The following is a 25,558-nucleotide window of genomic DNA, read 5'->3' on the forward strand; positions in this document are numbered from 1 at the left end:
CTTTCTTTTTCTTCCAAGGTAGATTTTTATTTTCTAAGCTGAATGTGTTCATTTTTAGTGGTAGCATTCTCTCCCATTCAGGCTCCAAACTTCCCTAGGAAGTGACTTCATGTTATTATTCAAGTAGATTATTGCCTGGAGTGGCTGAATTACCTAGTGTTCGTGTAATGGCCAGCTCTCAGTCCATACGCATTTAATGACTGTAATCATTTGTTATTTTCCCTTTATTAGGTTTGTTTTTAAAGAAAGTTTTATTGTGCTATTTATGATATGCTAAGTGGTGCAACTTGCTGAAGAAACATATTGCATACATTTTATTTTTTAATAGGTTTTGCTTGCTAAAATGGAAATCTTTTATTTACCCTAGTAGGGCAGTTTTTTGCTGACAGTTTTATTATTTCAATAGCTCAGACGTTTCTTTCCTCTTTTGTTTCCTCAGCTACTCCTCCAGGGAGTTTTAATGTGCCATTCTTTATTTAAGATTGGGTTCAGAACGTGTTATTTCTAGCAAGGCAGGGAAAAAGTGCAAGACAGCAGACATTAAATAGTGGGATGTCAAGGTTTTATTTTCTTGCCTCTTTGAGTTGTGGAATCCTTTCCTCATTTGTGTCATCTGGTGATTAATTGCAGTGATAATCTGTGTTCCTCATCAATAACTGTCTCCTACCAGTGCCAGGCAGAGGCTGTGCACTGCCTAAAGAGCTTGTGACTGCAAATAAATGAACATAGATACGTAGGTAAAGGATGGGACCTCTGAGAGCATTTTAAATTGTCAGAGGTGCAGGCTCCTTTAATAAACTAATGCTCTATAGGTAGTGGCAGCAACTCCTGAATGCAGTTCCCTCGCTAGTGGGGAAAGAATGGGACCATTTCTCTGGGGCAAACCCTAAGCCTTGGTCAGTGGAGTGAAAAGTGAACCCTAAGGGATCATAAAAGGTGGGAGCTTTACAGCCTGAGTGGGCCAACATCAGCAGATGGAACTGCCTATGCAAAGCTCTTTAGGGTGGGACAGCATGGAAGGCAGGGTCTGCTCCCCTGGCTCTTGCTGGGGTATAATTATGATTCCCTCTGCAAGTGCTAGTGAGTCTTTGACCACTCCCTGATGTATGCAGCCTCTCATCATTGTTATTTACATTGGAAAATTTGCTGTTTTGGAGAGGAAGCTCTTGCAGCCTGTGGCAGGAGCTGTAGTGCTTTGAGAGATGTTTGAGAGCTCTCATTACCCATGGTCTGGCCTCTGATGGCTGCACAAGTTCCTCTAGGCTTGCTGTTACCTTGCTGAACACAGGATTTACTCATCCTGGTTCAAGAGGTCATGGCCACTTATTTCTGAAGTGCTGACAGGACTTTTCCCCTCCTTCACAAAGAAAACAGCTTTAAATATTTGGGGTTTTTTGGTTTTGGTTTTGGGACAGTGCAGAAGCCCCAGGGCTGCAGGCAGATCTGCTCTGGCTGCCCGTGTCTAGTGCATGGCCTTGAACATCCTTTAATGATGCAGAAAGAGCATTACCAAGCACATCCTCACGCTTCTGCTTCCCGTTTTCCAGAGTGTCTGGTGGAGAGCTCTTTGACCGCATTGTTGAGAAGGGGTTCTACACGGAGAAGGACGCCAGCACCCTGATCCGGCAGGTCCTGGACGCTGTGTACTACCTGCACCGCATGGGCATCGTGCACAGGGACCTCAAGGTACGGCCACAGCGCTGCTCAGCCCCTGGGCAGGGCTGGTGAAGGCTGGGTAATGGTGTGAGCCTAACAAACACGCTGTTTCTGTAAGGTTTTACCCTAGCAGAGCCTTCCCGTGTAATTGGTTTTAATGAGGACTCTGCAATCAGGGCAGTTACAGCTGGAGTTTTGCACGTATGATGAGAGGAAAAGCCATTAAGATCCAAAATGTTATGTTAAGGCAGAAACCCCATCTCAGCTGAGGTGTGTTCACTGATGTAAAGTCTTTTGCAGGTTTGCTGTGCTATATTTACTTTTACTTAATAATAACTGGTAACAATAGTGGGGTAAAATTGAGTGATTTCCTATCAATTGGAACAGTGTTTTTGGAGACACTGTTAACAACAAGGGTTCTTCTAAGAACCATTGTGTGCCAGTGTGATATTTGGATGATTCTCCTTTCAGCTGCACCATATTGTCACATCTAAACCTCTCAGCTTTTCAGGTAAAAAAAAAACCAAACCCTAAACATTGTTGTTTCATTGTTTTCTTCCACTATCTTAAACTGTCATTAAGACATACAGAAAGGCTTGGATTTGATAGGACTATAGTGTTTTAAGTGATAAATTAGAAGAAGATACTAGAAAAGATACAAATTTCAAAAGAAAACTCTGGGTTCAGTTCCTGAATTAGTTAATTCTGCCAAAGTTTACTGCCAGAAATGAAGACTTCAGTGATGGAAATAACACCTCTGGTTGTGTTTTGGAGGGATGCTCCAAATGGCAATTTCCTTGGATGTTCAAGGCAGAGCTTGTATTTTCCCCCTGTAAAGAGAGTGGAATTTGGCTACATGTTATGAGCCTTATATAAGTCTTATAAAAAGGCTTGATGAACATTAATGGAGTCAAGAGGCACTGCAGTCCAGTCCAGACTGTCACAAATAATGGGTTTCCTGTAAGGAGGCACTGGTTAGGCTTCCATCTCCTACAGTCTCCACATCTTGCCCTCAGTTCCTGTTAATTTCCTGACTTTATGCTGAAGTACATAGAAATATTCTCATATTTATAAGAGCTCACAGAATTCCAATACGGAAGTGCTGTATTTTAACACGAGCATCTTATTCCCAAATTCAACTTTTAGGAAATAACTTCAGACTTCTTTCTGCCACCAGCATTTTTGGAGGGTGGTCCAAGACCTCCTAATTCAGATATTCCATTGTACAAGGTCTTGGTATTCTTTTCTTTATAATGTAAAGCAGGTTATACCTCTCATTCTAAAAAATAATCTTATTTTAAAGTTCCTGTAATAAAATATGGGATCCGGTGACTTGGGAATTAAATTCATGTACAAATTACTTTCAGAGGTTATGTAAGGCCAAGATGAATTTAGATCAAACCAACCTTCTCCAGTGGTATTTTGTAGCAGAGTAGCTCTTTTTCTCTTTCTCTCTTTTGTTTGCAGGTTTTTGTCAGTACCATACCAATTGTCAAAATGACTCATAAAATACAGTATATGAGGCACACCTGCTGTGAATTTCTGTTAGCAAAAACATACTATGATGAGAAAAACAGGGATATAATAAGGCTTTTTATGATATCAAAATATCAAAATAAGTGTAAGGCTCAAAATGAAACTATAGGAAAGAATCCACTCTACAAAAATACAACCCATGAAACATCCATAACAATTATTTATTGTAATTATGAGCTTATTCAGATACCAAAATAGTACTTGCTGTAGTTGATAAAAGCAGGTCTGGGCTCCAAGTCTATGATCTAAGTAATGCAACAGCAGATTAGAAGTGATGGCAGCAGGTGATGTCCAGGGGAAGTTCAGGATGCACAAAAGGACTGAAAGGTTCAAGTAGCTCCACTTGGTACAGAGCCACCTCGTTAATGCTTTTTGAATTAACCAGCTTGAGGAAACAGAATTCTTTTAAACAAGTTTGACCCTTAAATTTGTGGGTTTCTTGGCTTTACTAAATGTGAATATGTGGGAACATGAGGTGAGTTAGCAGAAATGGTTAGGAAATAACTGCTTTTCCCTTAATTCCAAGTCTACCAACCCCTCAGCAGATCATAAGGACAGTAGTAAAAATTAGGAGTGACTCCAGCCTAGGACAGAACATGGTATGAAACTGCAGTCCCTAAAACACTATAAAGTCTCATTAAACCACTGGACTTGCAGGGTATCATGAGAAAGAAACCTAAATGGTAAAACTGTGTATTTATTTTTAGGAACCAAATAGTTTCTCTTTTTACCTCAACCCTGCTGGCCCACAGCTGTGGCTGTGGCTTGAAGATCCTCTCGTGGCCATTGTGTCCCATGTTTCCACATGTCCCATGGGTAAAGCCATCGCTTGGTGCTGGGCATGGGGAGCCAGGAAATGCTTTAACTTCCTGAACGGGAACGTCCAGCACTCTCATCCCCCCTTTCCCCAGAGCAGATGGAGAAGGGAAGATGGATGTTGGTGCTGCTGAACTGCAGTTTCTCCTCCTCACAAATGCAAGCTTGGATGTGTCCCAGGGAGTCTGAGGATGTTGTGTGGCCGCAGCTGCTCCTCACCATTTCCTGGAGCACACAGCAGGCTGTGTCAGCACTTGTACCAGCTTTGGGCAAAAGACTCCACCAAGGCTATTTGGAAACTTTGGGCACCCATCACTTTTATAGGTGAAGACCCAAAGGTCCAGGACCCATTGCCACCAGGCTGAGTGCTGCAGGTGTGGACCCTTTCATGAGCCCAGATGTTGAGGTGGGGAAGAGGTGGGCTGTCACAGCACCCAGCAAGAGCTTTGCTGTGCAGCAGCAGCACATTCAAAACACATGGATGCAGGGCTGGCTGGAGCAGATGGAGGCTGGCTGGGCTCTCCAAACCGCCTGACTCTGGTATAAAAAGTCACAGGGCTTTGTGGAATGATCCTTGTTTTCTCTTGCCATAAACAAGTTGATGTGCTTAGTGCTATAGCACATTTTCCCTTCAGCATTTTTTCCTAATCAGCTCTAGCTGAAATATCCTTGCTTCAAGTCTGTTAACTGTAAAGGCATTTCCTCTCTCAAAATAGTTTGTTTCCAGTGAAGATACAAAAAATTTCTAATTTCTATTTCCCTTCTTCTTTTTTCAAATACTGAATAATTTTTTTAGTATACTACCCATATTTGCCATATTTACTTGCTTTCAAATGAATCCTTCTGTTTCACCACTTGGAAGGGATAATATGTCAGACGTATCTCACAGTAAGGGATGAGCTTCTGGTCTTATTTGAAGTGCCAGAGGAGAAGTTTGTTATGCCAGAAAAGTTCCTTAAAGCTCAGGGTGTCAGAGTGTTCCATTTGTTACCATACAGGAGTCTGGAGAGGATCTCCATGTAGGTTTTAAGAGTAAGGTTTTACTCTTTAGGCTTAGGGCAACCGAATTAAATTTCTTTATGATGTGACATGGGATTGTATTAAATGCAATGCATGGGTCAACAGGTGTTGTTACTGAATCCACATATTCAAAACTCACTGTGCTTATTCTCCCTTCTAGCCTGAGAACCTGCTTTACTACAGCCAGGATGAAGAGTCAAAAATCATGATCAGTGACTTTGGATTGTCGAAGATGGAGGGTAAAGGAGATGTGATGTCCACAGCCTGTGGAACTCCTGGCTATGTTGGTAAGAGGTTTGCTTATATTTTAGTGAAAATGAAATAATACTAATTTTCTGGTGCTGGTATGTGGTGCATATGAGATTTTGCAGATATTTGTTAGATTTTGATGTTTGTCTGTGCTTTGTCTTGTGTGCTCTTCCCCTTTGGGGTACAATCCTGCAATCCAGCTCTGGGTTTGTGGGATTCACTTTCAGGTTTTAAGTCCTTTGTGGAATGAGTGTTCTCAAACTGACACTGCTTTAGCTACAGCAGGAGCATGTGAGGAATAGCCTCAAATGTATTGCTTCGGCAAGCACCTAGAAAACCAAGAAGCTTTACCTAATGAAATACTTAATTTTAATCATAAGGAATAGCATTTGCCAGATTCCTCTGATAGAAGACAGTAAAATGAAAGAACAGCATTTATTCAAACATGTTCAGTAATCCACCTTTACAATCACATTAAGTTACTGACTCAGATGTCAAAATGCAAAACCTTTAGATCCTTGGGCCTTCCTGAACAGTGTCACATTTTTTTCTATCATTTATTCTGTGCTCTTCTGTCCATTTGGTAGCGATGTACAAGGTTACCTATTAGCAGTCTGTTTACCAGCAGCCTTTAAAAACAGCTGAAGTAGCTGAAAGTGAGCATTAGATGGCAGGTGGTGATGAGGTCTGTTTGAGCAAACATTATCTGAAAGGCTCCCTGAGTGTATGAGACATCCAGCAAACCTGTGCCTCCTGCCACTCCAGGATCATCAGCTGAGCTGGGGAAACTAAACTCTGGGGTATCCATGAAATCCATGAAACTGACAGTGGATAGATTTGTCTCAGATCTTTCCAGCAGAAAAGACTGGATGTTTTCCACCTCTCAGAACCTCTTTTTTCTTTGCAGCTGCCACCTCACCTGTTTTAGTAGTTCTGATGATATCATGGTAAACAACTCAGATTAGGTGATTATGACACAGTGATACGGATTTGTCACAGGTACTTTTTTCTGGGCACTACCTTCACACTGTGCAGACACAATCTATCCCAATAAATTGAGAAAAGGAACAGATTTCTGTGTTTTCACGTTGTGGAGCCATCAGCCCATCACTGTTTTATTTTAAGACATGGGCCAGGATGCACTGTGAGTAGCAGTCTTGTTTAATCACACTAGACCGGAAATCTTCCAGAGCAGTAGCAGGAATTAAGCTGAGACAGCAATTTTCATAACTTTTGCTGTCAGCTCTTCTGTCCTTATCAAGCATGTTTTATTTTGCTCTGGAATGGGCACTGACTAGAATGAGTCTCAAGACACAGGAGAGCTTAGATGATGTTTGCTGAAGTGCTGATGAAAATGAGCACTGCTTTGTCTCAAAGTGATCTCCTGCAGCCTCTCATCATTGTTATTTACATTGGAAAATTTGCTGTTTTGGAGAGGAAGCTCTTGCAGCCTGTGGCAGGAGCTGTAGTGCTTTGAGAGATGTTTGAGAGCTCTCATTACCCATGGTCTGGCCTCTGATGGCTGCACAAGTTCCTCTAGGCTTGCTGTTACCTTGCTGAACACAGGATTTACTCATCCTGGTTCAAGAGGTCATGACCACTTATTTCTGAAGTGCTGACAGGACTTTTCCCCTCCTTCACAAAGAAAATAGCTTTAAATATTTGGGGTTTTTTGGTTTTGGTTTTGGTTTTTTTTTTCCTGCACAGGACTCACCTCCCTTTTCGTACTGTACCATTTTTTTTTAAAGATAATAGGTAGCTCAGACAATGTTTTCCAAGCAGAGAATATTTTTGTTGCTGGTCCCGTGGTGATGCCCACAAATGATGCTCCTTGAGTGTTACACCTGATGTTGTGGCTGTCTGGAATTTGCCCACACCCAAAAGCTTTCATGTCTTCCTGTGTCACTCCTTGCAGCACCTGCAAACTGCCCTCACATCAGTGGAGGTGTTATTCGTCCTAATGGCACAGCAGGAATAAAAGTCCTCAGCCTGGCATGGGTAGGCAAATGCCACAGACCCAACCTATGAAGTGCCCTGTCTGCTGCCTCTTTTTGTGTTTTGCCTTTTCTTCCCTGTGAATTTTACCTCAGGTTAAGTAATACTCAGAGATCCATCACTTAAAACTCATTTCCTGGTGCTTTTCTACAGATAGGTAGAACACCCTATTTTCTAAGATCTTACTAGAATTGATTATTTTTATCAGTTTCCCCACTTTGCTTTTAAATTGCTGGAAGAGATTTAGGCAGATATCACATGTCAAAGGCACTCAGGGCTCTGTTAAGAAGTCATTGGCATCTGTTACTATTTATACTTTATCTCCAGAAATGGGTCCAGTCAGATCCCACTTTGCAAAGTGCTGGACAAGCTTCTGACTCAGAAGCAGACCTGATCTTAACTCATGTCTGCTGCCCAAGTATTTGCAAGGATGCAACCCCCCTGCCATTTCTGTCTAATTTCCCTGATCAGGATATAATTTCAACTCCTTGTGCTTCATTTTTTGTCTCAATTTTTCTTATTTTCATCTGCAAAGAACAGTAGTATCCATGACACTGTTTATATGGTCTGGAAATTTATTGAATAAGGAAGGGTATAATTATAATTAAACTCCTTAACAAATCCCAGTTTTCTTTCTGAAAATCAAAGTATTTCTTCTCAAGTTAGGCTGTATCTAAACTGTGCATGACCAGTAGTGCATTAACACTTCAGCTGTTAAAGCTCTGCCTTACAGATTAAATTACTTACTGTCAATAGTTCTGAGTTAATATTTTTCAGGAATTTTCTCAGAGATTTTGGGCTTGTGATGAAAAGCTGATGGTTGAGATAATTTAACCCAATTATCTGAGACACTTTTCTTAAGAGGCCAATCAAAATGTTTGCTTACTGAAAAGGAGATCTGACAATACAACCTCTTTAAGAAGGTCTTGGCATTTTCTTATCTGCTTAGCATTCTTATCCCCATTTCTTATGGAAAGAGTCTGGGTGGTGAGCTGGGGCTAGACACCCAACTTTTAGATATCACCTGAATTGGGAAAGGTGAGGCAGCTTGTGTGGCTCATTTCCCTGCAAATTAGGTGTGAGGACTGACCTGCATGGGTCTGAACCCCCTGTCTAACGTGGAGAAGAAAACCCTGAATGATGCGTGTGATTATGGGCAGGATCCCAATAAGCCATTGATTTATAATTTTAAACATCATGGATTTGGTCTGACCCAAAACAGCTCTTGACCTTATATAATAACTCAGTTTTGGTGTAGGAGCTGTTCAAACCTGCCTGAAAATGAGCCATCCCTGAGGTGTGTGAAGCTGGGCACATACCAGGAGGTGACTCCAGACACTCAGCAAATTCTTCTAAAGAGATTTTGGATGCTTGGGAACTGGGTCTCACTGTGACTTTCCATGAGAGGTGATCCCTCAAAAGCTTTTGTTATTTCTGCAGATGGAACTTGGACTTTTGAGATGCTTGAAAATTCAGGAATAAAATGTTAGAAAGCTTTTCTGCTTTCTGCAGTGGCAATCTGCTCTCCTTTTGCAGAAACACTGAATTACGAGCTGTATTTGTGGCTGACTAATATCTTAATCCTACTGAGATTTAAAATTCTTGCTCTGAGTCCCAATCCCTCTTCAAGTAAAACTTTCTTGTACTTCTCTGTCATACAAATTGGGCTGGATCCTGAATATGTGGTTGGTCCCTGTACAACCCACTTCACTCACTGTTTTAATTTTCTGTAGTGCTTTTATGAAAGTTTTCACAACATTCATCTCTGCTCTGCCAAAAATCCAGTAGTTCCAGGTCTCACCAAAGCTGTGTGTTCCTCTTAGCTCTGTGCAAGACCACAGCATTTAAGTAAGCAATAGATTTCCATGTTGAATTTTGACCTATTTGGTATCCTTTGATTCAAAGGTTGGACAATATTCAATAAGCCTTCAGAACATGCTTATTAGCAGTAAGCTACCTCAGGAGATTTTAGGCAGTATCATGAGTAATCAAGTAAAAATAAAGCAGGGGAATCACTCTGAACTGGGTTTGCTCAGGCAGAAGCATGTGACAGGCAATTTCTCAGCTCAGTTGCTGAATCCTGACAGAGCTGTGTTACCCTCTGCTAAACATAAACTGCATTATTACCCATGGCATATATCTAAATCTGACTCAGCAACATGAAATAAGAACAGGAGCACAGAAAGTCAGCAATACAGCTCTGAAAACCCTGCTCTCCTTCAGCATCAGCCTCAAACTTCAAATTCTTGGCTAACCAGAACAAGATGAACACTAGAGGAATGTGGGAAAAAATGGGAAAGAAGTTGTTTTCACCCCAGGAGTCAGTGGAAGAAGGACTCTGGTCTTGTGGTGAGGCTGCTTCATGTGCAGCTCAGGCTGTTTGCTCTGTGAGGAGGGTACTTTGTAGATTTTGACTTCAGGAAAGAGGCTGGGTTGGCCCTTTGTGTGCAGTACATACTGTTATGAAGAACAGGCACCCTCTTGACTTGTACAGTGTGATCAACAGGCTTAAATTGCCAGAGCAATCCCCATCACCTGAGCTCTTTGCAGGAACATGGCATGCTGTTCTTGGCACCCAGCAGCTGCATTTTTAGGGAGCTTATTAGCATAGCTGTGCTTTCTGAGGGTAATGGCATAGTGTTCTCAAAGAGTTCCAAATGATCTAGTCTGTACTTTTTCTTAAAACCTCCATTTGTAACAAGCCTTTGGATTTTTTCTCTTATTAAAAGCAAAACATAACCAAAAAAAACCTATCTGTAAGACAGCAGGATCATCTGGCCTAGGAACATATCTTCATGCACCTGAAGGTGGAATGAGCCTCCAACTTGTACCCAGCACCATGGCAATGCTGATTTGGTCTGAAACACCTACCTGGATGTGAAGGAAGGGTCTGGGTTTATTCCACTGATCTCCCTGTCTAGATGACCACTGTATATGATCTGAGCCCAGGGTGACTCCCTGGGGATGTGTGAACATGGAAGCCTTTGCTCAGCTGGCATCTCCCCCGTGCCAGAAATGGGAGATTTGGCTTTCCCCTTCTCCTTTCTGCTGTTTTGTCTCCCCAGCTGTCTGTGTGTGTTGATCCTTTAATGCTGTCAGCTCCTGGATTTTTTTTCGTTGTGTCTCCTGCTTTTGCCTCTTGACACCGATCTGCCGTCATTCCTGAGAGCTTCTCTGACTTGTTTTTCAGCTCATTAAATATTTCCGTCTTTTCCGTATATCAGAGCCAGATGATGCAGAGCTATGTCCTCCTGTTCCTGCTGCATGTCTGCTTATTGCAACAAAAAAAATCCAAAAGCAGCCATTTGGCCTTAAAAGAAGTATTTAAACCTCCTACCTCTCTTCACTAATTCTTACCCTGTATTGTTCTTACCTGTTTCAGAGATATCAGTGCTGCTCACTCCTTTAAAACAGAGATGCCCCAGCACAGCTTTGATGTTTTAAGAGGGAAAAATCTTTATATAGTTCACATCCCCTCATCTCAGAATTGTTTTCTGTTATGTTAATGTGGCATATCTGTATAATGTCAGAAGCTCACTGGTGCACAGCAGCTATTTGCATAATATTTTCTTTAGGAGCTATGAGATGTGTAATGTTTACCAGTCTTGAAAGTTATGTAAACAGATGCAGGCAGCCAAAGGTAGAAGAGAATATGAATAAAATACTGGAAATTTGGAAGGACTGGAGAGTTGGAAGGCATCTAAGCACATAAAGACAGGAGAACATTAACTCCCTTCTTCCTCATATTTTGTCACAAATTTCAATTACAAAGGATGTAACAAAACAAAAAGTCTCATTTCTTACGCCGTGGTCCCAATTTATAATTCACATACATTCTTCTTGTTCCATGCCTTGCTGGCAGTATTGACCTTGGTTTTGTTGGCTTGTCTGTATTAATTAGTCTTTGAAGAGTCCTACCTGTACAACAGAGGATAGGTAGCAACTAAATGTGGGGCCCAAGTTTGAGTACATCTCTGTGCTTCACAATTTTTTAGCCCTTCTTCAAGTAGCTAAGTGTTTTGGTGTTGGTGAGATTCCTAGCAGAGGAAGGTGTGACTCCCAAGAAATATTTTTGTTGGGACTTGTCACTTCATTACTTTTTTTCCCAGCATTTGAATTCGAAACTACTCAAAGGAAATACTATACTTTTTAAAACCCAGCATGGCAAGTCTGCTTTAGGAATGCCACAGTCAGTGATTTCTTGCATTATTGTGGACGTTTTGCTTTGAAAAGGCAAAAGCTTCTTTACGTGAAAAAGATTAGGGTCACAGGGTTTTAAAATTTCAATTTAAGCATTTGCGCTGCAAGGTCCCAACAGGGAAAACATAATACATCAGGAGGCCAAACAAAAAATACATCTTTTAATGTCTCAGTAGTATAAGATAGTAAAACAGATCCACAAAGAGTTTTGATAAATTCCCAGGCTCTTGCTTCTAGCAAAATTCAGACTATGGTGGCTGTATAGAGGCAGGAGGCTCAGTTCCTTTGTGCACATGTCCAATTCCTGCTGCTTTTCATTTCTCCCTCTGAGGTGTCTGTGTTCCCAGAGGCAGAAGGACAAATGACTCCCTTTGACATCCAGCAGGCCTTAGAAGGCAGCTGCTGAAAGAAGTGGTGACTGTTCTCCTTCCTCTCCTGCAGATGTAGCTTATCTCCTCCCTGACTTGCTGCCCTTCCTGAGCTGCCTCTGGAACTCCCTCTCCAGCAGCATGATGTGGTGGAGCTGCGATGCTGTCAGGGAGAATGTGCATCTCTGCACCCGTGCAAAGCTTGGCCTCATTTTCCTCCTAAACAGGGAGGTGATGGCCCTCTGCCTCTCATGCATTTTTCTGTGCTTTGTTTTGTTCTCTGTGCCTGGAGACAAAAAAAATGTGAATTTACTCTACTTTAGGAGTCATCCTTTCTCGTGAGAATATGACCTTCAAAAAACTCAGGACACATTTGCAAACACAAGGGTTCTATGTGGAGAGCAAAACAAGGTCTTGGGGGTCTTCAAGTTACCTTTTGACCATATTCAAATGTCTGGTCTTATAACATGTGCTTGTTTGGCTTTTTATTTTCAGCTCCTGAAGTGCTGGCCCAGAAGCCCTACAGCAAAGCCGTGGATTGCTGGTCCATCGGGGTCATTGCCTACATCCTGTGAGTACCTCTCCAGTTTCCAATGCTGGCAGCTTTGGGACCTGCAGCTTGATCTCCCATCATGGAGTTACCATCTTAGCCTGGGGCAAAATAACTAATTCCTGGCACTTGGACACCTCCAGGGTACATTTAGGTACCCTAAAGGCGGAAATCTAAGCAAAAGTGGTAGGAAATGGACCAGTACCCTTCAGCTGTCAAAATCTTTGCTCCCACCAGAACTACCCTGTGTGCAGCAGCGTGGGCTTCTCCAGGTTGTGACATTATTGAAGTTCTTGTTGTTCCCTGCTCAGATTGACTTTGAGAAGAAACAAATCTGGCTCTGTCCACTGAGCTGCCACAAATGTCTTTACTTGACAACATTACCACTGCTTAATTTTTTTTTTTACTTTTCCCTTTTACACAACTGTCACAGTTATACAAGACTGAAGGAAAAAGCAGCTCCAATGAGGCACAGCATTAAAGCATTCCTACTTTGTTCCCCTTTTCCTTATGCAGACATTTCATGGCTTGTCAACATGAATAACTTTTTGATGGTGCTGTAGAGCAATTTTTGCCAGGACATACCTCATTGCTGTGCTATCCACTTCGTGCAATGTTCATTCTTTACATTTGCATTAGATTTGCATAACTTATACACTACCCAAAACAGGAAGGTTTTATATTAAATAGTATAAGAAGGCAGCTTTGTTTAGTGTGTATTTATTTATTTAAACCAAAATTCTGCCTGACAACATTAGTTTCATAACTGACTTTTTTGAAAACTTGTTGAGTACAAAACTTACATGGGAATAGATTTCTCTTGGAGCAGCCATCAGTAGCAGGATGCAAAAAGCTTTTGCTACACAAAGCAAAAATCAACAGTCCTAATTCTGACTTTGTTTCAAAGCCCAGCAGGACCTACTACAGCAGTGAGGAAGAGCACAGACATGCCAAAATACCTTGGAGGCTGCTTCACAAACCATTCCTTAGTGCTCTTTTAGATGAGGATGGTGCTGACTCAAAGTTGCCTTCTTTCCCAAATAAATCTGATATGGAAGTCCTAGGGGTTGGGATTTCTGACATTGTCAGTCCTTGCCAGCCATGGCAGGATACAGTTGGAATCTTTTCTGATGCTCTTTCATCACTTTGCTGAGTACCAGCTTCAGAGAGTGGGAAAAGGAGGATGCAGGCGGGAGATAGCCCCAGTCAGCCTCACATCCAGGCTCAGCCACTGCCTGGCTTCTCTTTATTGCCAAATATCCACTACGAAAAAATGTGTCCATCTGGCAGCCCATGGGTGGGCTGTGAACTGTTGTATCTGGCTGCCTGGAGATAGCTGCTTTCCTCCAGGTTGTCAGTCCCATGTGTCAATGGCTCATGCACCAAAGGTCTTTCGTGCTGGCAGACCTGTGGTCTTATTTCACTTGTTGCTTTCACTGAGGAATAGGGGTGGGGCAGTGCTAAGCAATGTGCCCTCCACACCCAGTTTATGAACACTTCTTCAACAGGTGGAAGACTTTAATCACCTCCATAATCTTTTCCCCTTCCTAAGCAAGGCTGCTCTTTCTGCAAGGTTCAGCTCTTGTTTCCTGCTCTGTTTTCCAAATCAATATATCCTCAGCTTGTCGAGCCTGGCATGCACACTCCTCAAACTTAAATTCCCTATTTGCTATACAGGGAATTCCCAACCCAGAAGGCTTAAATCATCTCGCTAAGAATTAGCCTCTATGAATTCCTGTTTGCAGGACAAGGAAACCTTTTCAGAGTTTCTGTGCTTCAGGTAATAAGGTCTTGATTTGTATTTTGTACAGCCCAAATAAGCAGCAATAAAGCATTGCTGTAGAAGGAGCCTGTTAATGTCTTTGCCAGACTGTTACAGCTTGGGTGGGATTGGGTCTGAGAACAAACCAGTTATTTCAATGTGTAACCCACATCCTCCAGCTCCTGTAGCAGTCAGCAGGACTCCAGGGCTCCCTTTTGTTAGCCCCCCACAGCCCATGTCATCAGGGGCTCTGTGCACTCCAGCTTCTCCAGAGGCACTGGGCACCTCAGCCCAGCCTGAGTGGATGCAAGCAGCCATTTCACCAGGATGGGCTGTTCAGTTGCCTAAACTTGCACATCTAGTGCCATGCTGGGGGGTCCAGGGCAGCCACATGGATTTGGAAAATATACTACATTGAAGAGACCTTCCTTCTGGAGAGGCAGATGGATCCAAGCTGGAGACCATGGACCATGTCAAACAGCACCAGATGCTCATGCTGAGGTGCCTGGATCACACCCTGCTCCCTGCTCAGAGCACTGCTTTCACAGTGTGAATTCATCTGCTCTGTGGTACATTTATGTCACTCTCCAGCCTCCCTTGACTCCATCTCTGCTAAGTGCAATGTGATCTCAGAAACCCATGTGTCCTTGTCTTGGTCTGGATCTCATCCTTGCTTCCAGGAACAGCCAGAAGTTGCAGATGTGGTCTCTTAAGAAAGAGAGAGGAGGAGGGTCCTTCCCTAATCTGGAGGGAATTAGCCCTGGTGGGGTGTCTGATACCACCAGTGATGGGCACAGGTTTGGCACGTGGGTTTGTGGTCTCAGCAGTGCCACACCACCAGAGGTAGCAGTGCCAGCAGGGGCTCCCAGTGTGACGTGGCACTGAGATGCCACAAGGACCAGCAGCACAAGGACCTGGTGAAATGCTGGCAGTTAAAGCTGCCCTAAGCAGGGGTTACTAGCTGTACCCATTTGGATATGCCATTTCCAGCTCCACAGTCAGCACAGCTGGAGCTACCTGCACATGCCTAAACCAGTTGGAGATGCATTTTTGCATAAGGCAATCCAAGCACAACGTCCTGCCTCACCTCCTCAACTCTCCTGCAGATCCTCACTGCCACTCTGGGCAGGCTGTCATCATTTAAGAAGATGGAAACTCAAAGGAAACCCACACAGAAGCCAGGCATAAATTAAAGATGCTTTGAGCTAATATTACTGCAAGTGGTTTGAGTGCCTCCAGACCCAAGCTCAGTCTCACTTGAGAGCCCTCAGTTTATGACACTGGAAGAACAAACTGTTTCTGTGGCACTGATGCTGTAGAGAAATATTTGTTTCCATGATATGCAAGGATGTCTTGGGAAAGAATACCTTTGTTTCAGTGCCAGTCTCTAATGCTTCTCATTAATGACAGCCAGATTGCAGAGGCCGCACCAGAGGAGTTTTTATCAAAACCTGTTTTGCATGAGAAGTCATTATTCACAAAAACTAATTTTAGAGCCTGAAATTTCCTGTTATTCCAGTTGCAGTATTTCTCAATTTGAAACAGCCTCACTGTTGAGCTTGGCCTCCTACTTATCACAAGGTAGTTTTGATAATGTGTCCAGCTTAAAAATATAAAGCATAAGAAGAGCAAGAGATTTCAGTGGATTCCCAGCAGTTGGTTTTGGGACCTTTCTGGGTCAGATAAGGGATTATAAAAGATTGGGGAACTAAAATACTGATCACATGCATACCTTATATAGAGAAGATTAGGTTAATTTATGCAAAAAATAGAAAATCATGTTTTGAAGCTGGAAAATAACTTGGGGACAGAAAATGCTCTGCGTCAGGCTCTGTTATTTATAGTCTTCTGCAATAGGTTGAACACATTTTGCCTTGAATTTTCTTCTGTTTCTATTCACTGTTTGGACAGAGAGTTACTGGTTTGTTGTTGTCTGTAAACAATTACCTATCTGGAGATAAATCTTGGATCATACTTTCACACTTCGCTGATGAGCTGCTTTTGATTTTCAAGTAGATGTGCATGAATCATCAGTGATGTTTGTAGAGAAGGATTGACCAGGGACAGTGCAAAGTATATTATGCCAAAAGGAGTTTCCACCATCACCCTAGGAGCCATCCATTGGGAAAAAGTGGTCAGTCATCTTGCCTGCTTGGCATCACAAACAAGCCTAAGCAAAAAAGTGAGGAATAACTTATTTGTTTGGTATGGGAAGGAGAAACAGTGGTGGCAGAGGACACAGGCGAGCGTTTTGGATTGCTCAGGAAAACTCAGCTAACATTGGGAAAACAGCCCCAAATAATCATTCCTCATTGCTTGCTTCTCAATTTGTCTGTGATTCCCTATGCCCATATTCCTTATCCACAGCTTTGTGGGGGCACCAGTGTCAGCCAATATGAAGGACTGTTCCCAAAATATACAGAAGAAATACATGTGTTTATCCCTATAAATAGCACTTGGATGACTTCCCACCTCATACATCTCAGGTCTTCGAGCACTTACTGAATTCTTTGTTCTAATCTAACTGTAAAATTGTTTGTAAAACTAACCCTGGGGCCTCTTGTGTCACAAATTGAACACTGACCATGTGAATGAGTTATTTAGCCTTTAGTATCACCCCCAATATGTAATGGGAGCTTGCAGGGGTTTGCTTTTTCTGCCTGGTGAGGACAAGATGTTCCTGCTATTCCTCTTGCGCTCTCAGGATCGCTTTTAGAAATGACTTCTGGCAATATCTTTCTCTTGTGCATCCACCTGTGTTTTTCTTATCTGCATCCCATTATTTTTAAGGCAAGACTGGGAATAGGAGTTTAGGGGGAAATCTGTTGCTTATGTGATAAGGTTGCTAAATAATTCTGAAAACCTTTTATTTGGTGAAACTGCAAGAAAATGATGACATCTTATAGCTGCCTGAAACTCCCTCAGGACAGTGCAGGATTTTTTCACATCGAAGACAGAGGGGTTATTTTTGCATTTCTGCATATCTAAAGAAAAGCAGCAGAACATCTGATAGTGAGGTCATTTTTTTCACACAGAAATGTCCCAGCAGATGGAAATGAAGTTGGTGGGATTTTGATTCTGTAAGAATTAACCAAAAAACTCATTATGGACTTTGGAAAGTGGCCCAGCTGCTGGGAGTCCAGCAAGATTTCCTCCAGCCATAAATTGCAAGATAGGCTAATGTGCTGGGGCTTTCCCATCCTTTCTGCAAAGCCAATAAAGTTAAACCTTAAGGAACATTAAAACTTCCATGTCTTCCTAAGCTCTGTTTTTAAGGGAAAGGACAGCAAGGCTGTACATAAAATACAGGGACCTTTATTTTGGCTCTCAACCCATCTGTGTGCCAGTGTGCACCGATGTTCCCTCCCAACATGCCACCTCTTCTGACCTACAGGGCTTGCTCCCTTCTCACATGCTTTCTGGTGTAGGTCCTCACTGATTTGCCTCCCAGAGGAATGTCCTTGAATCCCTTTGTGCAGGAGGCTCATCCTATCCCTGGCCAAGCCAGGATCAGCCCTTGCCCTGCTCTCATTTGGCTCTCAGGCAAGGGGATGATTTGGGTTCATCTTTCAGTTCATGACCTGTAGTAGCAACTAATGCATCTCAACCTCTTCCTAACAAGGGAAAAGCTGAGCCAAAAGAGGCTGTTTTCTGCCCTGTGCCCAGCCCCTGGCAGTTCTGGTGCCCTCCTGCATGACCCTGTCTCTCCTTGTGCATCAGCAGTGGCTGCAGTGACCTCCTGGACACAGAGGCTGATTCCCCAGATGTGCAGATACTCAAGCCATGCAGAGGAGATGGATTGAAAGGCTCTGGAGGGGCTCTTGTTGGGACTCATGTCTCTGTGTTCCCCCCTTGCAGGGTTGTTGCCCTCCAGCTCTGTTCTGCTCAGCAGTTTGCTCCTACCTTTTGCTGCCACAAGTGTGTATAAATCACAGCAGTCCTAACTTGTGCTCTTGTACCTTTGCCAAGGTAATTAGTACAGTGCACATTTGAAGAGAATTATTTCTCTCTCCAGAGCAGCCTGCCAGTGCCTCAGCATGCTCAGTGCTGTCTGCTCGCCTTAAAATGCTTTATTGGAGCACTTTGGGCTTGTCTAAGGAAAGTGCTGAGGAAGGCAAAAAATTAATGAAGGGCTGTCAGGCTTCTTACATGCAGCCCCCTGAGTCTCACAGGGAAGAGGGGACAGAGGAATGTCTTCAAGTGTTTCAAGTGTTTTTTGTTTGTTTGTTTTTTGGGGTTTTTTCCTTTTTTTTTTTTACTCCAGCCTGTGCATCTCTACACCTGTGCTCATCCTACCAGTTGCAGTGCTGATGCTGTCAGCTCCATCATTTCCCCTCAGCAAAGCACCCAAAATTTTGAGGGTTGTGACAAAAGAGGAGGAAGGTGAAAATCAATTTGTGCCCATCCCAATCCAAGACTGAGGGATGTGAGCACTGATAATTAAAGCAAAACAAGTAATTTATAAGCTCTTCACAAATACCTGTGGTGCTGGACTCTGATTGTGGATCCAGTTTCTTCATTAAGCTATCAGATGTTTTTCCTCTGTTGTCTGTGCACATAGCAGCTTTTTGGCATTTTTGAGCATTTTTAAGGACCCTTCTCATGCACCCCAGGGTTTTAAACATGAGCACCCAGCCCCACACACAGGGACATGCCCATTAAGGAGGTGCACAGTCCTGCTCTGGACATATAGACTTGTCTGGCATGAGGTTATCTTACTGGTCTTGATAATGGCAGTCACCCAGTGGGACACAAATGAGGACTGGCTCATCTCCTCTCTGAAATAAAGAGAGAGATTTCTGGTTCAGCTGAACCACAGAGGGTCCATTATCATGCTGCAAATTTCATAGAGTTCTCCCAGGTCAGTGTGTATGTGACGCAGATCAACATCTCACTCAGTATTTAAATTATTTATCAAGCACACTGGCTCTTCAGAGCTAACAAAACATTGCTCCTTTCACCCTCAAGTGTTGAGTTGGTTCAAATAACCTCCAGGGCAGCTGGCTGGCTTTGGTTATAAATAACTCAAGTATTTAATTTCTTGCAGTTTCCCCCCCTTGCTCTGTTTTTGCTTCTAAGCTAGATCTACAGTCTGTTTGTAATAGCTGGCTCTGCAATTAAATGCTTTATTGAGGTTGATTGACTCAGAGTTATAAAAAACTGTAGGAAAAATATCATTTCAATACCAGCAAAGTATGTGAAAGAATGATTTACACCATAGATCAACAATAAGAGGAAAAAAATGTATCATCTCTACAGAGAGGCAGGAAGGTCTGTTTAACTGTGAACAGGATGGGTGTGCTAAAACCTAGGACCAGCCTCAGAGGTAAATCTGGCACTTTGCAACATTGGTGTTAAAGCTTGGAGAAGGGTTGTCTCTGCTGGCATGTCTGTGCAGAGTGGGACAGAATACTGCCTGCAGCACCACCTGGGTGTGAGGGATCTCTGACACACGAGTTTTATCACTGCATTTACTTAATGCAATGCTAGATGTGCTTTTCCCACATCCAGCCCTGCCTCAGCATCATGGTTGTCCTGCTCTGCAGCACTGGGAGGGTGCACCCTGAATGTGTTAGCTCAAACTAGGCAAGTAATGCCTTCCATGTCCTTCTTGTCCTGGGGCTAGGTTTTCTGAGAAGTCTGACTATAAACACTGAAAACCAGGACAGGACTGTTGTTAGCCTCAGGCAAGGCAGGCAATTGGATGTGGTCAGCAAAATCACTTGCAGGAGAGAGAAAGGGAGAGGCTCTCCCTGTGTCTGCAGCAGGTCCATGTGCAGCCCTTGCAAACTCTGCTACAGAGGTGGATGGGCTCCTGGGCATCCTCCTCACTGTGCCTGGGGACACAGAGCCCAGAACATCCTACAGATGCATTATACCCTCTGCCTGAAAGCTCTGCAGGGCTCCTTGTCCTGCTTTGCACCAGGTCTTCTGGATGTGCTGAGGGATTAGAGGGATGGATGCTCTGTGGTGTAGGGTTTAGCTCATGAGATCTCCTCTTAGCACTTGTACAGGAGATTATGGCAGGGGTCATGTCTGTGTAATAAAACTATTCCTCTGGTTAAGCACTCAAAAGCATGCAGAGAAAGGCCAGGATATCTGCATGAGTCAGCATGGGATCAACAGCACCAGGTTTCCAGGTCAAATTCCACTTTGTCCAGGACAGTGTCAATCTTCAGAAGTGGGTTTACATATCCCTGAAGAAATTTCTCTCATGGTAGCACTTACCTGCTTGAAAACTTACTGGGGCAAGCCTTAAGTGAGAGTTTCTTCTTCTCCCTCCCTCCTCCTTACCTTATGGGCAGAGAAGTCACCTCTCTCTTTTCCTGCTCTCCCTTAGGCTCTGTGGTTATCCCCCTTTCTATGATGAAAACGACTCCAAACTCTTTGAGCAGATCCTTAAGGCAGAATATGAGTTTGACTCTCCATACTGGGATGACATCTCCGAGTCTGGTAAGTAGCTACTGCACTTTAAATTGCAACAACCACACATGCACATGTGCCTATTGCATGCATCCCCCCTGGGGCATGAAAATGCAGCCTCCATCATGTGCAGAGATCCTTTTAACTGAACACCAGTGTGAATGTGCATTTCTTTTGGCTCAAATAGTCATGGGAGTTTGTTTCTGCAGGAGACAAATTAGGTACTATTCTGTCCAGCCACACACAAAGCAATAAAACATAGCTCAAACAGCAGATTAAAGATGGCAGAAGACTGTCCCAAGAAGAAAAAGCAGCTTAATTTCTTCATTGTATCCAAATGAAAAGCAGATTGTTAATGTGCCATTAATAATCAGCAGCAAACAAGTTTGGCACTCTTGGTGACACTTCACTGCAGCTCCAAAGCAAGTCCTCAGTCTGTGCAGCAAAAAAACCCAAGAAATTAATGGCTTTCAAATGAGGCAGGTGAAGAAACTGGAAGGACTGTCCATGTGTGTGGATGTTCCCAAACCAGTGCAGGAGACATTTAACCCATAGTACCCACCTGGCCCAGTCAGCCTGGCAGAGGGGCAGGCACACCAAATGTGTTACAGGCAGATGTTCCTAAGGTCTTCTGGCTCCAGTGTGGGTCTGTGTCTAGGGGTGACAGCAGGGGACATTCAGCCTTGCACCTGCATGTGTCCCTGACACACTGTGTAGTCTACAAGAGGTCACCCAAGCTCAGTGTCCTTGCTCTGTCCAACCCAGGAAAACATCCGCTATTTCACGCAGAAGGAGAAATTAATTCTATGAATATTCCATCATGTAAAAATATCCCTAGAAATGCAGTTCACTGATTTATTAGTGCTACTGATTGAGGCAGGGGAGATAAAAATTGAGTGTTTTTATTACAATGATGATTATATATTCTCTTATCTCCATGAGGAGCAACATTTTATGCTGCTTACATCTGCAGTGCAGATATCATTGTGATGGATTGCTCAAAAATATATGTGATGAGAAGTTTTTTTAAACTAATAAGGATTTTCAGAGAAAATATGAAGGTCTGTTGGCAGACCCTTCTGCCTTGTGGGGGAAAGTCCATCACCTAAATCAGCACAAAGATTTTCCTGCCATATTTGGCTTTGCTGTGGCTCCTTCAGCTCCACTGTCCTGAAACTGCTGGATGCATGCCATGCTGCAATCTCCATTCCTTCCATTATAGTGTCAATTAAAAACACACTGCCTCCTGCTCCAGGGAGTCCATTTTCCTTGCTGAATTCCTCTTAAATAGGCAACATGTCCTTACAGCTGTCTGTGTGTGAGACTGCTTGGAATGAGCAATGTGAACCTCCTCTTACTGTGGCATCTGACCTCCCCTCTCTCCACTGAGCTGACCAGACCAGCACATCCCGTGGATGTGGTCACATTCAGACCACTAAGATGATGTAGCACATGCTGACCAGGGACCCAGGAGCTGGCAGGGTTGTACTCTGCTGACTCTGACTTATCCATCCCACTCCTAAATATACCTGCAGGAGTATGTGCCTTCAGCTTTTATCTGGTACACTAAATAGCTTGGATTTGGTCCTAAATCACTTTGGTTCTATCTATCCTAATAAATGGCAAATGGCCCAGGGCCATTTTCTTGTGCTGTGGCCAGATGACACTGGGTAGCCTGATCAGTGCTGTTGGCTCATCATGTGGCAGCAGAAGTGGGCATCAACTCTATTGCTTTCAATAATTCTTTTTTTTTCTATGCAGCTAAAGACTTTATTCGGAATTTGATGGAGAAGGACCCTAATAAAAGATACACCTGTGAGCAGGCAGCACGGCACCCCTGGTAAGCAGCACTCACTGCTCTGAGAAACCCTCAGCACACAGAGCACCTTTTTACATTACTGCATGGAAGTGGTTTTTCTGTCATATATTGTCATATATACTGACCTCTACTACATAACTCTGTGCTTTTATTCTTACAACCCTTGCCTTTGTCCTCCAGATTTTCCTGGAAAACTGTAATGGACTTCAGTCTCATGCACCAACCTGTGTAAGGATTAGTAAAATGCTGAATTATGTATGCTGACTGTAGTGCAGAAGTGGGATGTGCCAAAATGATTAAAGTGCTTTAAGTTAAATGATGCCTTTGCATATGAGTGACTTCACCAACATTATCCAAGGTTTGTGTAGCAGGAACAAGGGTGACTCATGCACTTTTGCCCAGCCCTGAGTGACTGAGAGCATCATCCCACACTACCAGCTGCACCCACATGTGGGCTCTAACATGAATCTAACTCTTTTAGGGCAGAGGACATTATATAAGCAAGGTGAGGTATTATTTTTGTTGGTATAATTGCTGCAACAGAATAGAGTTAATGGCATGACATTTTCACCCCAGGTGTGCATTAGACTCTGTTTTTATACTATCACAATTGCCTCAAATGCCACTTCCTTTTTCATTGTCTGTGCTACAAAAAGGAAATTTAAGAAATGAAATCCCTCTTTGTGAGATGAGAAAGAATCCCAAACTGGTTCTTAATGATACTGACCTGAGCCTCAGGAAATTAAACAAGTCAGTGTTAGGAATACAGAATAAGCAATGGGAGTGCAACTCCCAGCAGGGAGTGAGGTGACCATTTGTACAACTCAGAGACAGATTCTCCAAAGCCTTACATCCAAGATAAACAAAATGTAAGCATCCAGCTCCTGGCCCTGCTACGTCTTTGTTGGTGGCTGGAGTGTAACAAAGAAACGTGGCACTTGTAACACACAGAGCTTCTGAGCCCTCTGAAAGGAACAAAATGATAAAAAGTGTTTTCATTCCCTTCTTTGTGTGGTTTTTGTTTTGTTTTGTTTTCTTTTGCATGTCATGGCCAAGGGCCTGTGGAAACTCACAGACTGCTACATAATTCGTACTATTTTCCACAGAATCCAGTCTTCCATTTAAAAACAACCCCCCAAAAAGGTTTTTCCCCATTTCTGTGGCAGGGGGTCTTCTTCTGCTAGGCTGACTTTGCCATCCAGTGGTTCATTTTCAAGACTTCAAGGTCTGACCCAGCTCCCAGCACAGCTCAGGGTCAGTATTTGAAATGTCAGACATGCAAATGGCACTGCAGAAGGGAGGCTGAAAATATTCACCATGTTTCCACTCCACATCCTGAATCCACCTCCCTTTGACACAGAGATAACATGTGCCAGGGGATTACAGGACAGTTGTGCTGAAAGCCAGGCATGGAGGTTTCCAAAGCCATGGCTTCAGATCTGCCTCTGCCCTCTCCAGCGTGCTCCTGAGCATCATTCCATGTCTCATTCCCCCTTGCTCTGAAAAGCCTCCTGTAACATGGATGTTGCAGTTATGGACCTCTCTGGAGAGCTGTGCAGTGATTTTTTTTGGAAGGTTTGGATCCTGTAGTGATAAATGCCTTTTTGGATAATCATGGCTGCTCACCCAGATGTTATTTTGGAGTTAGTGATAGGACCTCCTTTTGCCAAAGCATTGCTCAAGGAGCATTTTCCACCCAGATTCCTTATGTCAGGAAATAGTGAGGGTTTTACTGTTTCTTTTCTCATTCTAGCCATTACATCTGTGGAAGTGACATCCTTTCCCTCTCCTGGAAGGGAGGGAAGGCTTTTTCAGTGGAGGAGGAAGAGGGTTCTGTGCTTTGTCTCAGTGGTCAGCTGTGTCCTCTCAGCACTGGGCGTATTTAAGTTTCCAACAGCTCCAGGCCTGGGTTCCTCTCTCTCGTGGTTGCATTCAGTGTTGCAGCAGCTGGAGACAGGGGTGCCCATGTGCAGCCAGGAGAGAGAGGCTACCACAGCTTTTGTATCATCCCACACCCCCTTTTCAGATGAACATGGATTTTTGATCATGAATCCCCCTCAGCTACATCACCTTCCATAGTGCCAAGGGAGCATTTCTCTGTGTGTTTTCAGAAGGACAGAGGTGCATGAGACTGTTGGCTTTGTGGGAAGAGATGATCAGAGCAGGGTGAAGTGGTCCCATAAATTCTATGCTTTTGCAGAGTGCTTGCACTGCAAGCAGCCCTTGATGGCATCTCATAAGAGGTGTTTTTTTCTTGTCTTCACAAGCAACATGACTGGAGAAACATCTTTGAACCCTAGAGTTCTCATGAAGAGAAATCCTGATTCCACTGAGGCTAATGGGAGTTTTGCCAGATTTCAGTGAGAGCTGGGGTTTGTCTCCTTGTTTTACCAGCAGAACCCAGGCCTCCCTGGGTCACTGTTGCTGTGCAAATGGTAAATAATTAATATATATATATATATGGTGAGGTGGTGCTATGTAGTAACATTTTCCAGCCTTCCCTTTTTCTTCCTCCTGTGAAATCTTCCACTGCAGTATCAGATCATTGGGATCTTCACAAATTAGGAAGAAATCAATCGAATCATGAATAATTAACATATATTTTATAATCTGATTGTGCTGGAAGTAGTTAACTCTGCATGACATGGCTACCAGGCCATGAGATTTTGTTGTTTCAATATGTAGTATTTGTGAAGAACAAACTGATTCTAAAACACATACCTTTTATTTGAGTCACCATGTTTTCATTAAAACCTTCCAAACAGAGCTTGTAGGAACTGGATCTTGCAAGATATTACATTTGTGCCTTTAAGGTTAATAATATCTCTGAATTTTGGGAAACTGCTCCAGAATAGACAGCTATTCGCATGACTAAATGTTTGCACAGGATCAGACCCTAAAAAAAGTAAATACTTCTTCCCAATGGCCCACTTTTCTGCAGTGTATCTGCTCGCCACATGCCTGCATTTACGTGATGTCTTGCTATTTATAATCAAATGGCCTTGGTAGGGGGATGGTATGTTAAACTTGGAGCTGGCAGAAAAGGAGGCTAATAATTGCAGTGAAGTATGTTAGTAGAAACAGTACAATATGTGAGACTTGTTGGTATAATGACTCCACCCCTGTGTGTCCATTTATACAGATTTCTCCAGTTTAATATACAG

The 25,558-nt window shown here is 43.1% G+C and overlaps 1 protein-coding gene across 2 annotated transcripts in view; it reads left to right on the forward strand.

Annotated features, from left to right (window-relative positions):
- The window catches only part of CAMK1D (calcium/calmodulin dependent protein kinase ID), a 209,200-nt gene that overhangs the window by 166,168 nt on the left and 17,474 nt on the right, over positions 1–25,558 (forward strand). For both annotated transcript variants that reach the window (XM_015627361.2, XM_015627362.2), the window contains exons 4-8: positions 1,548–1,686; positions 5,189–5,315; positions 12,336–12,411; positions 20,493–20,605; positions 22,337–22,415. In XM_015627361.2, coding sequence (XP_015482847.1) covers positions 1,548–1,686; positions 5,189–5,315; positions 12,336–12,411; positions 20,493–20,605; positions 22,337–22,415 — 534 coding nt within the window. The remainder of the gene's footprint in view (positions 1–1,547; positions 1,687–5,188; positions 5,316–12,335; positions 12,412–20,492; positions 20,606–22,336; positions 22,416–25,558) is intronic.

The sequence above is a fragment of the Parus major genome, chromosome 1A, assembly GCF_001522545.3.
Source record: "Parus major isolate Abel chromosome 1A, Parus_major1.1, whole genome shotgun sequence".
In the NCBI taxonomy this organism is placed as follows: Eukaryota; Metazoa; Chordata; class Aves; order Passeriformes; family Paridae; genus Parus; species Parus major.